Here is a 19,120-nt window from a genome sequence, read left to right as displayed (position 1 = left end):
AATGTGTGCCCAGAATGAGGATACTAGGGGTTAGTTATTGTTTTACTGTACTGTACATGTGAAGAGTTTGCTGTGTGTGTTATTATCTCCAGAGTTGCTTTAACATGAGGCACTGAGTCAGGGTTCTTCTCTGCTCTCTCCTTCGTGAACAGAAAGTATGGCTGCAGAGCAGGGCGGACCAAATCACAGCATGAAATGGAGGCTGGTAATTGCATCAGGGGACTGACTTATGGAAGGGCTATGATTGGGGTCAGTGATGACTAACTTAATTATCTGTCTGCTATCGATGCTGGTGGAAAACAGTGGGGTGAGAGAGAGTAGAGCTTCTGCTGGAATGAGATGACCAATTAGCTGTTACTCTGCAACATTGTATTACGGTAGTTTGTTATGGAGTGGACTGGAAAACCTATTGTATTACTTTGTTTTGAAGTGGACTGGAAAACCTATTGTATTACTTTGTTTTGGAGTGGACTGGAAAACCTTTTGTATTACTTTGTTTTGGAGTGGACTGGAAAACCTATTGTATTACTTTGTTTTGGAGTGGACTGGGAAACCTATTGTATTGGTACAAAAATTCAAAGTACTCGTCTCATACATTGATTTTTCAACAAAATTTTCGCCTTCTAAAGTAGCTTGTTAATGAAGTAGTCAAAATCACAAAATCAAAACCAATGAAAAGTATATACTATGATAGTTCCATTGATCAAAGCCGGAACGGGACAAAATCGAATATGCTCTGAAAATACATCCGGCCCACCCACCTGACCACCGATAACACAACCCTATCTCACAGAATAGTACAGTATACAAATACATGAACCAAATTGCAATTCCGTAGATAAACGACTAATAGAGCCAAAAGTCAGTTCAAATGACCTCCCCATAGACAATGACACTGAAATACCTCCCCATAGACAATGACACTGAAATACCTCCCCATAGACAATGACACTGAAATACCTCCCCATAGACAATGACACTGAAATACCTCCCCATAGACAATGACACTGAAATACCTCCCCATAGACAATGACACTGAAATACCTCCCCATAGACAATGACACTGAAATACCTCCCCATAGACAATGACACTGAAATACCTCCCCATAGACAATGACACTGAAATACCTCCCCATAGACAATGACACTGAAATACCTCCCCATAGACAATGACACTGAAATACCTCCCCATAGACAATGACACTGAAATGCCTCCCCATAGACAATGACACTGAAATGCCTCCCCATAGACAATGACACTGAAATGCCTCCCCATAGACCATGACGGAGGGGCGCCGTCTTTACCCAACTTGAGCCACGCAAAGCACCGCAGAGCGAGTCGCCGTGCTGAGCGTGGCGAAGTTCGGTAGAGCCGACTCAGCCCCGTCCGAGTTGCAATCCGATAGGCAGAGAATAGTAAATAATATAGTATATATGAACAGACTTTTAGGTTTTAGGTTTAGAATTGCAATTTCGTTCGTATACTATTTTCCATGAGATCTGGAATAACAACGCGGCTGTGTTAATTGTTCAGATGGGGTGGGTCCAACACTTTGAGATGTTCAAATTATCCCTGTTTCAATAAAGTTTTGGAACCACTGCTTTAGATATTATTTATGTAGATTGTTTGTTAGGTTTTTTATTTGACACAGATAGGTTTGATGTTTACTTGCTATCAGTCAATCTTACTCTGTTTGTTTACAAGGATTAAATTAAGGCACTGACTCCCGTCTTACACTCGTGCTGCTGAATATAAGCGTGTACTAGATGAATATAAGCGTGTACTAGATGAATATAAGCGTGTACTAGATGAATATAAGCGTGTACTAGATGCCCAAGTTGTAAATTGCAAACTGACACCAAAATGAGACCTTGATTGCTCATCTCTCTGCTGTTTGTCTCCATGTTCTTCAGATCAGTAAGCAGAATTTGCAGACGGTGAAAGAGCGCTTCCAGGCCTTCCTGAACGGAGAGACCCAAATCGCTGCTGACGAGGCCTTCATCAACGCTGTTCAGAGCTACTACGAGGTGAGACCCATCTCTGCATGAATGCAATCACTACACTGTCTCTCAAACAGGGTACTCAAATGGGTCTGTTATTATGAGAGTGTACAAAATGGAACCATTCCCTTTTTCTTTTGGGACTCCGATCTAAACAATTTGAAATGATTATTTCTAAAATGTTTGACTATAATGACTAAGGAAAACAACCGCTCACTGTCTTCAAATGCAGTGACCAGCTTTTATTTTCAGGGAAATAGCAACGTTTCGGCCTATGCGGCCTTCATCAGGCTATCTTTATTTTAGATTTTTGGGGCACCGTACCCTCTCCTACACACCTGTCGCCTGTAGGTGTGCAAAAGCTTTGCTTTTCATTCTTCTTCTTCATACAGTAGACTAGAGCAGTTTTTCCCAAAGCTTTTAGCCTGTGACCCAAAAGAGATCATGCCCGGGACCAGTGAAAATAGCAGACCTACAAGCTCACAATGCGTCGTTCGCGCCACGTTGTGAGCTTGTAGATGGTCTATTTTCACTAGTTCTTAAACATTTGTTTTCTAATTTATGGAATGTCTTAGATTTTTCTTTGATTTCTTCATGCAATTGTTTTTAATTCATGAAAATCCTTTTTAGGGAATGTTTTTTTCCCCCAAAATAATAATCATTAAAAACAAAATGTAGGAAACAAAAAAAGAAAGGGCCCATAAAAATGGGTTCCGACCCACTGTGGACTAGAGTATATCGGTCCTCACTAGTACCATTTGTCTGTACTGCGAGTCCCTGGGGCGTTGCGTGGCTGCATTCAAATTGCCCCGGTTCTTTTTCTTCCGCACGCGACGGAGACGCAACGCGCCCGGTGGAGCCCCGCCGTTAGACGCCATCATGGTTAAAATGAAAACACATGTTACATGCTTCTCAGGGAAATGTCAAGGATATAATAAAAACACGATCACGTCAGTGACATTATTTCCATTGTGGTCCAGGCAAAACAGTAGGCTACAACATAAAACAGGCAATGACTGATTTGACTAATTGTATAGGCCTACTATATTAATTAAACAAAATAAATGTGTTATTGAGGCAACAACCATGGCTACTAGTTTATCATGTTAATGTGCCAGGAAGAGAAAGGCTTTAGTCTCCAACCTTTCATTATTTCTTAAATCCTTTATTATAAATAATCATTATCATCAATTAATTTTCTTATGGTGAGCATTTGTGAGGATCGAATTGGCCTACAGTATGAGATGAGATTTAAAAGAGGCGAATATTTCCTTTAAGACTTTTAGGACTATCTAGAAGATTCATATGTTTTATTAATCAGAAGGCCCATTACATTATAGCACTGATGTCATTTCTCATACATGGCCTGACGTTTTATGCCTCTTGGCCAGTTAGTTCATGGTTTAAAAAGAGACCCTGTCTCACTGTATCTTACTAGTTAATAAAGGTTATAAAGGAATAAGTTATAAGGCTATTATACCCAACGTTTCCTATAACGTTTATAATTTATAGGACATTCATTAATAGTTCTATAACTTACCCGACAAGCACATATACAGTATATTACTTTATCTATCTGTTTCTCCCAATTAAATACATTCCTCACAACATAACTGAAGCAGGGACTTTTTAAATATAGACTGAACTCATTACTGTGATTTATAATTATACGCCTGCAGTGGTTTCTTACTGAAGCATGATTCCAAGTGGAAACACCTACAACACTTATTTAGTCTGTTTAATTTGACATTAAACTGACTTCATGGAATACATTTGTTAATTTGGTAGACTATTACTTGGGAGAGTTTGGTTTGGACTTTGGACAGACAGACAGACAGACAGACAGACAGACAGACAGACAGACAGACAGACAGACAGACAAGTGATTTGTGCTTAAACCTAACCTAACAGGAAGCCATGGGTTAGTTTTAACCTGCCACAGGTTAGTTTTAACCTGCTACACATGTCGGGAGCCACGGGTTAGTTTTAACCTGCCACGGGTTAGTTGTAACCGGCCATGCATGTCGGGAGCAAAGGGTGAGTTTTAACCCGCCACGGGTGGATTTTAACCTGCCACAGGTTAGTTGTAACCGGCCACGCATGTCGAGAGCGATGATGTTGTCAGACTAATGCCTGTCGGATTGTTAGTATATCTAACCAATGTATCCCTTGAGGATAACAGTTGTCAGAGTCTGTGGGAATAAACGTTAGAGAAGAGACAAGTTGACAATTGTAGAACGTCTGCCAAATAATTTGAATCTCTATGAAGATATTTTCTTACCAGACACCACCTTCATCTTAGTGGGTGGGTGCAATGGAATCAATAACATTTACCATTTTAGAAGTTCATTGAATGAGACCCAAGAAAGGGCAGGTTTGGAAGAGAACGCCTGAATAAAATCACAGTTGTTTCCAGTAATACATTGTAATCACCTGTAGACCATGGTCTCCTTAGCCACTTACATTATACTTAGTTGACTGCATGGTGTTCCCCAGGGGTCTATAATTGGCCCAAAATAATCTACAAGCTCATAGCGTGGCGTTCGCCCATTATGACATGCTCAGATGCTAGCTATCAGGGATGCTAGTGATTATTTCCTCTTCCCCTAGAATCAGAAGCTCTCTCATATACTGTACATTGCGCCGGAAATGGGGCATAAATCCAGATGTATCCAGATGCTGGTGAGACAGTGCCTGTAGAGAGAAAGTTAAGTTATATTAAACTAGAGTGGTGTCACCGGCCTGCTTGGGAACAATGAAAATCAGGAACAAGTCTGTCTTTTTGCCTTTCATGCCCATATATGAAGATTTATGTCTGTCTGTGTCCCTTTTATGAGTTTAAAAAGCAGGTGGCTTGCGCACATCCAGTTCTTTGCTGGGGCTGGACAAAAGGTAGATGCATACAGAGAAGGAGTGGTCCGCACACAGTCTTTGCTCCAACAGTGTTTATTGTTTCAAAACACCATTCTCAGTCAGGACACAACATTTCGGCCGTGAACGGCCTTCATCAGGTGTCCCTTTTATGCCCATACGGAGTTCTGTGTCAGGCATACCCAAATATGTATAATATAATAGGCCAGTCTATGAAACCAGAGCTCCATGAATGGGAATTTGTGTTAGAAGCCGGTCGGTCGGGCAGGTGGGTCTTGAGAATCGTGATACACACAGATGCACAGATAGTGTGTGTTGTTGAAGTCTCCAAGACGATTATCCTGTTGTTTAATCTGAAATGAAGGGACAAAAACAGTGTGCTGGTCTCAGCGGAGAACACTTGCCTTTGGTTTGATAAATGATGCGGAACACACACCCCTCAGAGCAGTCTTTACTCTTAATCATGTGCTGCTTGCATGGCCAAGTTCAAACTAATTTGAACATGAGGGACTATTACAGCTGTGTTCTCTGTTGTACACCTCATATATCCACAAATTGTAGACTGAGGAATAGGTTAATTCTTTGAATTGACATACAGTACAGAAAGTGTGCAGACTTTCTGCACAGATTGTAAAGCCTACAGTTTAGGCTTTAAAAAGTTATAAAATAAATTACTAATGATAACGATAATAATAATTCATAGCTCAACATTTTGTAGATTAGCTATTTTCACTATTTTTGAGTGGTGCAACCACTCCAAGGAACAGCAATGTCCGTGTTCACCTATATGTGTTCACCTATGTGTTCACCTATGTGGCCATGAGCACCAGTATATGACTATGAGTACCAGTAGGGGCGCTGTTGTGCTAGAAACAGAGAGAGAGAGAGAGAGAGAGAGAGAGAGAGAGATAGTATTAGTGCTGCACTGTTGCCTGCTAATGAGAGAGAGAGAGAGAGAGAGAGAGGAGAGGAGGGGGGGGAGAGAGGGGAGTTGCACCACTCAGTTCACACAGGTGTGATTTCTTTTTTAAATAGGGCTAAAATCACAATAGCCTTTTGTACGTTTGTGTTCCGTCTCCCGGGGCACTCCAAATCTCATTTACTCCTTGCATTAAAATACTATCTGCATTCTGGATATGATATGTCATATTATTTGGATACTGAACGATCAAATCTCATCCTCGCGTACCTGTCTGACTTTCTTGGAGATTCGATCAGAATGACGTGAGCCAGACCACCTCCAGAAGTGCTCTGCCAGATCTCATTGTAATGTGCGCTGCGTAATTTGCACAGCTGCTATAAGGTCGCCTTTCTTTGGAATCTTGATTCCAATCTCCTGGCACTTCTTCCTCCCATATGTTCATGAAGAGTGGATGAAACAAACATCATCGCCGTGGTTTCTAGATCTGACTTCAGTGCCTCCGCGGGAATGTTTTCTGGTCCTGCAGCCTTTCCATTTCTCAGCTGCTTCCATGGTTTGTGCGTTGCACTGCCGTTGCAAGGCTATGGGTAGGTCCGTGTCAGCCTGATGTCTGGTGGGTTCTGTGGTGCTGGCCAGTTTAGAGGTTCTTAAATTACTCCATGCATCTGTCTTCCCTCTTTGTCCTTCTGGTTTGCTGTACTTTCCCGCCAGCTTCTTGGTGATGTTGTATAGTTCTCTCATATTTCCTCTCTCTTGCTGCTTGTTCTGCCTCTGTTGTCACCTTGCTGTGAATTATTCAACACGTCATTAGAACAGTGCTTTCAACCCAACAATAACATGTCTTCTGCGCTGAACTGATTTGAAGGCAATTTTATGCTTTGCCGAGAAAGTTTTGCTACACACTACGCTGAAGAAGCTACAGGCTTGAGTCACAGAGTAGTTCATACAATCACAGTCAGGAATATGGCGACCCTCAGCAGTCCTTGGTGGTAGGGTCCATGAAGTTCCCGCTTAAATAGTAGTTTAATAGATAGTTAGCCTGGGCCGTGGCTCAGTGGTCCAGGCACCTTGGCCGGTAGTCCGAGTCTGGCAGTGCCGGTAGTCCTTTACTGCATGTCACTCCCCATCTCTCCCCATTTCCTGTCAGCCTACTGTCTGTCTATAAAAAATATAAAATAAAAAGGCGAAAGCCACAATAAAAACATTTAATAGATAGTTAGCGACCAAATGGACCCTTATGGGCCTGTAACTCAGAGCGAGTATAGAAATGTAACCGAATTAGACCCTTATTTGTTTCCATTTGAACACGTAGTTCAATTGACAATGAAGATTTTACAGTGTAGATTGGGGTCCCAGAGATAGAGATATAAATCGGATCAAATGGCGGTGGTCCGTGGCCTGATGCCTATCAAACTGGGGGTCCTTGAAATGAAAAGGGTTGAGAATCACTGGTGTGCAAGTGCAGCATGTTTGCCTCTAGGCTCTCTTGGCGCTGAAGATTGTTTTGTGTTGTTTCGTGGGATCATATTAATGACAGATGGAACACATCGGAGCCATGGAAATGAAGCTAAATAGTGGGCTACTGTATGTATTACACATCCTGGTGTAAAGATAGACTTGTAGCCTACAGCTACAGAGGCAGCGGTCCCTCGCAGCAGCGGCAGCAGCAGGCTCTGTCCTGATGTGAGCCAAATGACCAGTTCACACCACGTCAGCAGGCCTTAAAGCCTTATGGCAACAAGACCCCGATTTCAGGTTCACCCCCCACAGGTATTTCTAGCAGTATTTCTGCATGCTGCTATATGGCTTGAAGAAGGAATAGAGCGTCGCAGTCCCACCCCCTTTCAGAACGACGAGTGGCCCAGGAATCCCAATCCCAATGCATTTTGCCCATAGGCTTTTCTTAAAGTATTTATTGAAATACGGTTACGCCGCGGACAAAGCCAACTCGGATCGTGACAAATCATGACAATGAACACTATGTTTTGAGCCGATCAAATAATTTATAAGAAGAAAAACAAAACAAATAGTGTTGTCTCCTGCCTTTATTTTCTTCTTTTCTTTTGATCGGCCCAAAATATTGTGTTCATTGCCATGATTTGTCACGATCCGAGTTGGCTTTGTCCGCGGCATAACCATCTTTAAATAAATACTTTAAGAAAAGCCTATGGGCAAAATGCATTGGGATTCATTTCCTGGGCCACTCGTCGTTCTGAAAGGGGGTGGGACTGCGACGCGGTGGCATGAGTCACAGTAGTCGCAGTTAGGTCTGTGTGCCTATACAATCATGTACTTTATATTGAATTAGTTTTTATATCTAATAAACTGCTTAAATTTGGGAAATGGGAAAATAACCGTCTTCCTCACTCTGCATAATGCCAATAATCAATGCCCACGTGCATGTTCTGATCGATTGGTCAACCCACTGAGGAGCAAAACAGATGAGGACAGTAGAGGATAGTATAGTATGTACGTATATTGTCAGTATATTATAGCAGTATAGGATAGCAGGAGGATTTATAGTGAAGGATAGTATGAATAGTAGGTTTTCAAGCTCATATACTGTACATGATATGACACAACAAACAAGAAAATATTTTAGGAATAATGACCAAAAAGTACCTTTTTAAATAGATAAGAAAACATGTCTAGGGGCTAGTCAAATCTTAAGGGTCTGAAAATATACTAAAGACCACACCTTCAAACAAACAATCAGACTGGGTATCAGATATTAAGGTAGAAACAGCATTGAAATTGATGAAAATGCAAAACATTTTCATGCTGTTTCTACCTTAATATGATAATAAACCATGTATTGGAATGGAGGAATGAAGGGAGGAGAGTAGAGGGAGTACAGATGAAAATTGTGGAAAAGCTGTCTCCAAAAAGTAGACGGTCCACCAGTACAGTTTTGGGTCATTTTATTTACCTCTCAAAGGAACAAACTTCGACTTCAAAATAAATTATAAGACTGGTCAAAACAATGTCCCAAAAACAAGAAACATAAATTTGCACTTGACACTAAAGAAAAACAACAAAACAGGAACTTGAGATACTGCTAACAGGCTATGCCTTCCATTAGGCTCTGGCAGCTCTCTCCTGATGTGGTCTTACTAGCCTCACCTGTAGCATGCATGCAGCTTCAACCTTTGGCACTGGTGCCAACCTTGGCACAAAGGAGGGTGATCACTGGCACACTGGCATCAAGAAAACCAATTACCGGTAAATAAACAATTAAAAAAATGTAGTCAAATAAATGAATTCACTCATATTTGTATGTAAATTACATCCTGCACATCATTCTACATTCATTAAAACTCTGAACTCTGACTGGGGGAGGGAGATATAGGAGGGCTATGCTCTGAGTCTAATGATCATTATAACAATGTGAAAGAATATTTAACAAGGGAAAAGGTTATATTCGTGGACAATCAAAACATGTTGGAATTGTGGTGTGGTGACATTAAAGTGACACGCTGACTATCCAGAAACTAAAAACATGGCACTTTGTTTCAAAAAGGTTGCAGACCCCTGCTGTAGATAACATAACATTCAAAACAACAAAACAACAAAAACACAGCAAGCATAGCAAACAAAGGGATAGTTAGTTTTAACCTGACACGCATGTCCGGAGCCATGGGCTAGTTTTAACCTGCCACGGGTTAGTTTTAACTGGCCTCACATTGTCGGGAGTGACTGTGTTGTCGGACTAATGCCTGTCGGACAGTTATGTCTAACCAATGTATGCACCCCTGTTTCCCCGGTGGCAATTCATATACACAGTAATAACACAAAAGCATAATACAAACATATGAACACTCATATGAACACTCCTCCTGCTCTACAGTGTTTGGCACCTTCCATTCAACAGGAGTGCCAGCACTGCAGAGAGGCAGGTCTAGTGACCCCTTCACACTATAGTGACAATAAACAAACATTTTAAAAACCCTTTCAGTCCTTGTGTGAAATATCAGATGTCCACTGCATTCAATCCAATCCAATCCACTTTATTTATATAGCACATTTCACAACACAAGGTTTACAAAGTGCTGTACAGAAAGTTAAAAGCTAAATACACTGTAAGTAAACATGCAACACTACACTAATAAACCCACACTTCTCAGCCGATGGTGATTGCTATTGGAAGCAACTGTGTAGTGTGTGTCACAGTCACAGACTTTTGTCATTTATTGTACAGTCTAGATCTTGTATTTCTATGTAATGTTCTCTGGTCTAGTTTTCATGTTTCTATGTTTGTTTGCTCCAGCTGTGTCTCATTTTGTAATCAACCCTCATGTATATATCAGTCTTGTTCCCCAGTCAGTCCTGGTTGAGTCATTGTATCCTGTCACCTGTTTCAGTCTGTTTTAAGTTGTTCATGTTCACCTGTCTTCTGAATTAAAACAGCACTACATGTGGCTGTCCTGCGTTTGGGTCCTTAGCTCACCTACACATGACAGCGTGTGTTTGTGTGTGTGTGCATGCATAGTTCCTCAGTACTGTCTAATAGGGCACGGGCTGCCCTGTGACAAAAACGTAATATAAATGAATTCATAATCAACCCCTCTGTGCCCTCAGGTGTTCCTGAAAAGCGACCGCGTGTCTCGGATGGTGCAGAGCGGCGGCTGCTCGGCCAGCGACTCGCGGGAGGTCTTCAAGAAGCACATAGAGAAGCGCGTGCGCAGTCTGCCCGAGATCGACGGCCTCAGCAAAGAGACGGTGCTCAGCTCCTGGATGGCCAAGTTCGACACCATCTACCGCGGAGAGGAGGACCCGAGGAAGCACCAGCAGAGGCTGACGGCCAGCGCGGCCTCCGAGCTCATCCTCAGCAAGGACCAGCTGTACGAGATGTTCCAGGGCATCCTGGGCATCAAGAAGTTTGAACATCAGCTTCTCTACAACGCCTGCCAGGTCAGTTTGCTCTCGCAGTATACCTCTCATATTATATACAGTATAAGTCTAGTGTTGGTTGATGAAATCCAAAAGTGGTCCAATTTCCTAACTTCTTGCGAAACATTCTAAATATATAAAATATTGTTTTATTTTCTCTTGTGTCTTGTTTATCTTGTCAAAAATACTGTCACTGGAAAAACCTGCATGAATCCTTAGCTCACAAGAACACACCTCATTGATGCATATGAGCACAAACGTGTCACTCAAAGTTACTATTTTTCATCCCAAGGAAGTCAGTTTCCTTTTGTAGTTTAAGATGTTGATGTCATAAAGGCTGACCCACAACTCACGTCAGTTTTATCATTGCATTGTAACTTGTCCATATTCAGTATCCATACACTCTATATGAACAAAGGGAAGATGTTTAAATGTACACTTAAATACGAGCAGATTCATTACTTCGGTTTTGTAGAAAATGGGTTGAATGAACGCAGCTTAATTCCCCTGCATATATTATGCATGTGCAATGTACGGACGTACGCCATGTGAGCAATTATGCATATCCTGCTTTCTTTTCAGGAAAACAGGAAGGAAAATGTTTTAATGCAATTGTGGGAAATAAGCATGTTCTCCCACCCAATTATATAGCTCTTTATCCATAACTCTATTTTATATCTAATATTTCGACGGCACACAGCATGGAAGTAAGTGGAACAGCTTGTTTAAGTGCAGTGGTTTTCCGAGGCGCTTACTGGCCTGATAAGAGATAATTGAGGATTGGCAGGGGTTTGCAACATGCATGCACACGCAGAGACACATACTCAGCATGGTCCTACCCAACGATTGATTGATTGATTGAAGAATTTATTTTGCCGAATGGGTACATTTCACATGAAAGCACAACTCAATACAAAGACTGTTACTGTGGACGACACACTGATAAATAATTACACTTGTTTACAACAGGGTCCACCATTTTCAGTTCATCAGAACGTACAAATATACACAGGAATACATACAGGAAAATCATGTAAAGAGGTACAAAGGGAAAAGTAAGGGGGAAAGGGAGTGGGGCGGATTCAGATTTTACGTTTTGTATTGCAGCCGTCCGTAGGTGCCCTTTGAGAGCGGTTTTGAAGGAGTCAAGGGATTTGCATGTCTTAATGGTTGTTGGTAGGGCGGGCGAGACTATAATGGCTTCCCAAATGAGGGAAGCGGCATCGTGCTGAGCCATGAGGCCCATAGGGCAGGAGCCAATCTCCTGTTTCTGTCGCGTTAGGCAGCTTGATGTACAAGTACACCCCCTGGACATGACGCTAGTAGCCTATGTCGCAAAGACTTTCCCCCAGTCCAACCCCTGATGCTGAGTGCCAAGCAAGGAGGCATTGGGTCCCATTTTGACAGTCTTTGGTATGACCCGGCCGCTGATTGAACCCCGACCTCCCAGTCTCAGGGCGGAGTGGCGGACACTCAAACCACAAGGCCACTTGGCAGTGGCGCTGGTGGAAGAAGTACTCAAAAAGTGGTGGGAAAAGTACATTGTTTATAAGTAAAAGTATCAATACTGCAATATGGGAATACTCTCTTACAAGTCCAGGATTCAAAATGTACTTTAGTAAAACTGCAAAAGTATTGGCATCAAATTTTACTTAATGTTAAGTTAAACAGAATGTGCCATTTCAAGGGTTAGGGTTAGTTAGGGTTTTTTAGTATAAAAATCTTTTGAAAAAAGCAGATCTGCAACGCATTGTGAGCTTGTAGTTTGACTATTTTCAAATGGCCAAATGGGCTCAAGTGGTTAATGTATGTTTTTGTAATAATAATCAAAATCTACAAAGTAAGTAGTAACTAAAGTTTTCAAATAAACGCAGTGGAATAAAAGTACAATATTTGGATCTGAACAAGTATTGAACATTGGAAATACTCAAGTAAAGTACAAATACCTCAGAATTGTACAGTAAATTAACTTAGTATGCCCAAATGGAATGCAGACGCACAGTGGTCCAGGTGTTTTGACAACCACACATTATTGCAATATATTCAACTAGCCTATACAAATAGCTATACTTTGTGGACACTCATTTCCCAATACAGATGCAAATTCTATACACCCAAAAATATATATTAAAATAATATATTATTGTAAACTTTTTAGGGGGCCTTAAAAAAACAACAACATTTACACAGTGATAATACAAAATACAATACAGAATATGTACGTGACCCACAAATGGGCCCTCGACCCAGTGTTTGGGAACCAGTGCTGAGTGTAGATGAACCATGAGTTAGTTCACTGATTTATCTCAATGTTGAAATATTCCAGTGACACAACTCAATGTTATGTGGTGCTTTGACCACAAAAGTCCACATTATTTAGCTCAGTGGTTCTCAAACAAGTTCATGTCAAGTTCAAGGACCGCCTTCAGAAAAGATTATATTGCTGCAGCATGTGGGCACCAAACGGCAGGGAAAAAGGAAACTATCGTGGAAAGACCAAGGACATTTTGTAACAGTGGCTGCTGAGGAACCGATAAAATAGTGAAACGTGTCGGCAGTATACTCGCTTCTGAGTGTGTTGTAGCACTGGGCACCACTCCGCCCCTTCCCCTGGGGGTCCAAATCGCCGGACCCCACTTTGAGAACCATGTGGCTTATGCAGTACAGATCGACCAGTGTTGTGTTGAAGGACAAGTGGCTGTCTTCACACCTCTGCATTCCACATTTCTTCTATTGTAAAATGTGTTTTACGCGAGTAGATTTCTGTAAAGCAGAAAGGGAGCATTTGACACAAGACATTCTTTTTGCCGCTGCTACAGTACCATAGAAATTGGAGGAGAGAAAAAAGAGATGGTTGGTGCCGCTATAGCTGTGGGCGAGGAACAATGAAACACATTTCAGAACACGGGGGATAACTGCGAATGTACTGTAGGGTTCCTGTAAAATGTGGTGTGCAAAACTGTCACTGCTGTCGGGAAAGAAACCTTGTATCTCCATATTTCAACCTTTTGATGTTTCTTCCCGTAAATTAAAGCCTTATTAATTACTTCGCCTATTACGCAATGTCACACAACGTGTAGCGATGCAACGTGTTATGCATGAGCTTGTAGATTTGCTGTATTTGCTATTGGGTTTTTACGAATATTTAACCAATGAAAAGTATTAACAAAAGAGCTTGTGACTAAACGGTAACTATACGCTGGATCCATCCATACATACATACATGGCTTTCTCCATTTCCTAAAAAGTTGCGTTTTTTTGACCCACAAGGTTTCCAGCCAACACAGGCGTGCACATGTAATAAATAATAGGGCATGGTATGGTATTACGTTGGATGGCTGCTGGAAGTGAAAGCCAGAGAAAAGTGTGATGGGGTAATAGTGTGTCCAGTCAAAGGCCACCTCTGAGAGGAAGGCTGAAGAAGGCCAGGTAATCAGTTAGCCTTTTGTCAGTGCCGAAAGCCACCATTGTTATATGCTTGAGCAGGGCAGACACACAGAGGAAAATCCTCTGTGTTCATTTAACTCTGATATTGTGCTAAATGTGACCTTTATGGAAAAGGAAAAAGAAAAGAAAAAAAGAAGAACAGATGTGTACACTCTGTGTTACAAATGGATACATTTACACCAGGGATTTTATTGTGCACTGCATGTGTTGAGCCGTATAGAGGAAGGAAGAAGAACCACTGGTCTATAGTGTGTCTGGTGTGCCGGGCAGGCTACGAGGAGCCTTGTCGCCTCACAGCTAGAAGGGTTCCCGCTGTGGGCGCTGGCGGCGTGTTCTCTCCTCCGCGTGCGTCATCAGTGCCCATACCCGAGGTGGGGTTGGTGAAAGGGCCTTTCTGTGTGGAGTTTGCATGTTGTCCCCGTGTCCCCTATAGGCCCTAGGATAGGTACCCTCACAAAATACATGCAGTAATCCTGGTCTCTAAACTACCTCCCCCTGGCCAGCCGGGGCGCCTGATGGAGGTGAAAGGAACTGCTCGGAATGACATGTTCCTTCCACTCACTACGTCCGGCCCGGGGAAACTCTCCACTGGTTGCAAAATCGTGGGATAAAAACATTTAATCAAACATTAGGTAATGGCAGTCCGGCTTCCCACCACACACCTGTAACCCAACATGCATTGCACTGCATTGACGAAGGAATTTGTGGCGCGATGCTAGGGGCAATATTGGCGAAAATAAAGTAAAAGAATATATATGCAAGCACATTGAAGGTGGTGAAAGCAGCCTACATTGATGCCAGAGCAGAGGTCAATGTCGCGTGAGGGGCGTGGAGGCACGTAGAGCGCCGTCACCTTTGGAGATAGAACTGGAAACAGTGTTATAGCGTAGCACAATGCTACGGAAGAAGGGGGCGTGGAATTAACGCAAATGTATTTATGATATGGGCTTTCGGTAGCCGCTCAAAGTATTTCATTGGTGAGCACGGGGGAAAGTGTGGCCGTGTGGTGGTTCTTGTTCCGGCAGAGAACTCGGGACATGCGTGCAGTATAGCGATAGTGAACCTTCACCGTGAACATTCCTTTGGCTCATTCTTGTAGGAGTATACTTGTGTTATTATTTCAGTATTTGTGGAAGGCTAGTGCCCTTTATGATATTGGAAAGACAATCATCAAAAGCTCACCTCCCTCCCGAAGAGCAGCAGTGTGACTCATCTCTTCTCCGGCACTGCAGCGGCAGTGATGGGCCCTGATGTTCGGGTCGGGGAGGTGCTCCGCAATGAAACTTGTCTAGCGTGTTCACTGTCAGCCACATTTCCCCTCTTTGCTCTCCTTGTCATGTACAGTTTCCTCCTCAGTTACCACTGTGAATTAATGAGCTGTGAGCCGAGGAAACTGTCTCTGTCTTGCTGTGTCTTAATAGAAGAGTGGAAAAGCTACAAGCGCGGTTAAGGGGCAATGGATGAGAGGATGCATTCGTGGTGTCTTGGCTGTTGCTTTCTACTGATGATGACGCTGCTACAGTAGTGCTATCCGGGGCCAGTTATTGTTCGTGGTTACTCCTTTCCACATGGTTTGGATGTACTGTATATACACTGGTTTCTCCTGTGCCTGTGCCATATTTACTCAGAACACAGGGACTTCCCAGAAGGACTGGTTGTGACTGAGAGTGAGAATAATCTCAGTTATAGCCTTGGATCCTGTATACTACCTAACACATACTGTATCGGATACATAGTATTAAGCAATCCTTAACCCATTTTTGACCCGAGGACAATATTCTACAAATGTCTTCTAAATCCAGACAGTTTTCTGAAAAACTTATGTTTCTGTCAGTCGTTCTCAAACATTTTCATGTCAAGGACCCCCAAAAATTATATGTAATTGGCCTCCGACCCCCATCTGAAAATATGTTGTTCCAGGGACCCCCCCCCAGAAGCCAAGATTTGAGTTAAAAACGTTCGCTCTGAAAGAATATATATTCAAATATTTGCACCACATTTTCACGATTTTTCAAAAATAGCAGATCTACAAGCTCATCTGCATAACATAATGCCAAAACCAAAAGAGGTTCCCATCCAGACACGTTACATGTCAAATGTAAAAAAAAAATGTTAAAATATTCCTACATTTCAAATTGATCAAAAATCATATTACCTTGTATTAGTTTGTGGCTAGCTAAAATCCTTGAAAAGTATTACTGCGCTAGTGCATCTTACTAAACATTATACCAAACAAGAACTGACGAACCCACGATCTTGTATTTGTATCTGTGTAGCCTACAGTATATAAAACATTAGTCCATTTCCAGGGGTGCGCGCAGACGGCAATACATAAGTATTTGCAGACTTTGAGTTATGTGCTGTGTATACAGTAAATACTGGTATGCCGTAACTTTTGGAGATGTGCATGGAATGCATATCATTTGTATTGCTGATCATCCCAGAACTAAGTAGGTGGCTATACTGTAGTACCTTTCATATTGTAATGGTAAAAGAGAGAAATTGACTTTGGGGATAATGTCAACATTGAGGATGTCTTCAGAGCTGTTGGGAGGATAGAAAGAAGAAAAGAAAGTCAGGAGACAACACTATTTGTTTTGTTTTTCGTCTTATAAATTATTTGATCGGCCCAAAACATTGTGTTCATTGTCATGATTTGTCACGATCCGAGTTGGCTTTGTCCGCGGCGTAACCGTCTTTAAATAAATTAAATAAGAAGTGCCGATGGGAGAATGCATTGGGTTTTCATTTCCTGGGCCACTCGTTTTTCTGAAAGGGGGAGGGACTGCGGTGCTCTATAGAGGGCAAATAACCGCCATCAGATTGAAAATGGACTAATGAAGGACTAATGATGTATCTTTTTTTTATTTATATATTGCTGCAAGGCTAATATTAACGGTACCATACAAAGCATCATATTTGAAAACAAAGTTAATCTAAGTAAGGAACAACGAACTGTGTACTTGAATCTGTAAATGATGCATGTGGACTGAGTGACTGCTGTGGACTGAATGATAATTATTTTGTTTGGGGGGGGATGGGGCTTTTATGTCTTCATTGATAGATTGGTAGGCTGACAGGAAATGGGGAGAGAGAGAGAGATGGGGAGTGACACGCAACAAATGGCGTTGGGATCGGGACTCGAACCCACGACACAATGTTATTGTAGTCTATAGGTGCCCGCGGACCGCTATGCCACCGGTGCAGGCCAGAAGATGATGTTTACAGTAAGCTGTTTGATATACATGGAAACGCCCTCCCACTCTTAACACACAGTGTGTGAGGACTGGGGACGTAAGGCCCTAAATGAAAGAATACGTTTAGAGGTCTGCAGCGTCGGTGTCTTCTCTCTGTGTGGCAATGTGTATAGCCAGCAGCTAGAAAGGATCCCAAGGCTTGCCGTGGACTGTGGCCACGGCATCACATTGTGAGCTTATATATGGAACGTCTATTTCCGCTTTTCACCATACTGTACAATGAAGTAAATAGGGCTTAAGTGGTTAAACCATTGTCCCTATGGACCAACCCTCTATTAAATGATATCCTTTGCCAATGAAACGTAATCCTTGTGACCAGTCAATGACCCCATTATGAACCGGTTCAACCCATCAGTCTTGGCATCTGCTTTGGGGCTGCTTTTGAACTAGATGATGATCAGGGGCCTCCCCTCCCACCACGTGGGTGATAAGCATGAAGCTGCTTCCCTCATTAGGGGAGCCATTATAGTCTCGCCCACGCATTGGAAGAAAGAGAGCCATTTGACGCTGAACCGCTCTCTCTAGCTGCACCCCTATTGTCACACAAACTTGGGCTGGCAAAACATGTACGCTTATACTTCTCTGTGGACAGGAAAACAAAATGACTGTCCCTATACCGCTGCACGGGTATAGGACCATGCTGAGTTTGTGTCTCTGGCAGGGGTTCACAACATGCATGCACACGCCATGCATGTTGTGAACCCCTGCCAATCCGCCATTAGCTCTTATCAGGCCCAGTACGTGCCTCAGAACGGCAACAATGATATGATTACACGGGTAACAAACTAACACACTGTACTGTACGCCGCGTTGGGAGTCAGAAAGGGAAAGGCCATCTCTTTTGATGAATGTGCCTCGGGCAGTAATGATGGCTTGAGCTAGGAGACAAATTGAATTGCGGGCCATGGCAGCGGATACGTCGGCCCTGTGGAAGAACAGAGTGGGTGCCTTCCTCTTTATCAGATGTGGGTTTGAGCCATTATGGGTGCGGTGAAGTCAGCAGCTGAGTGTTCTTTCCCTGAAAGCCTCCAGCCGGTCAGAATGGAAAGCAGAGCAGACAACACACAGTCATAGAGAGAGAGAGAGAGAGAGAGAGGAGCTAATGGCTGCAGGCAGCCGCCGGGGGGAGGCGGAGTTGGTCAAGCCCCGCCCACAATGTGATTTTAGGATTCATGTTTGTGACCTTTTCCCTTTCAGCATGGCAGATTGCCGTGTGCGATATTAAAATATTAAATACGTTATGCAACTCGGACAGCTCTGAGGATTATACGACTGCAATCGTTTTCTTAGTTTGTGAGGGGTGCTAACACAAACCGTTGACAATGAATGGACAATTTTGAGCGTTTGTGTAAACACAAACGTTGCGTAACACAAACATTGAAGACGATGGTGAGGACGCAATCAGTGGTTCCTAAACCTTTTCTTGTTGAGGACCCCCAAATTGACACTAATTAGCCCGTGGACCCCCCATTTGAAAAGATATGCCATGAAGGACACCCATAAGAGAAGATTTCTTTACGGCTCTAGCAGTGATTCTCAACCCGTTTTTATTTCAAGGACCGCCAGTTTGACATGCATTAGACCCCCATTTAATAGTATTTCTATCTCTGGAACCCCCAATGTACAGTATATTGTAAAATCAGAGTTAATTTAACTCTGAGAGTGTACAAAGGTCCATTCCATTTGTACACTCTCAGAGTTACAGACCCATAAGGGTCCATTTGGTTCCTAA

The 19,120-nt window shown here is 42.6% G+C and overlaps 1 protein-coding gene across 6 annotated transcripts in view; it reads left to right on the top strand.

Annotated features, from left to right (window-relative positions):
- cadpsa (Ca2+-dependent activator protein for secretion a) overlaps nucleotides 1–19,120 on the top strand; it is a gene marked incomplete at its 5' end in the record, with an annotated part of 137,839 nt that overhangs the window by 24,295 nt on the left and 94,424 nt on the right. For all 6 annotated transcript variants that reach the window (XM_083771339.1, XM_083771338.1, XM_083771337.1 and 3 more), the window contains 2 exons: nucleotides 1,915–2,028; nucleotides 10,373–10,705. In XM_083771339.1, coding sequence (XP_083627465.1) covers nucleotides 1,915–2,028; nucleotides 10,373–10,705 — 447 coding nt within the window. The remainder of the gene's footprint in view (nucleotides 1–1,914; nucleotides 2,029–10,372; nucleotides 10,706–19,120) is intronic.

Source organism: Protomyctophum parallelum (genome assembly GCF_964188405.1).
Source record: "Protomyctophum parallelum genome assembly, chromosome: 8".
In the NCBI taxonomy this organism is placed as follows: Eukaryota; Metazoa; Chordata; class Actinopteri; order Myctophiformes; family Myctophidae; genus Protomyctophum; species Protomyctophum parallelum.
Note: the sequence above shows the minus strand (reverse complement) of the source record. Positions and strands in the feature narration are given on the sequence as shown.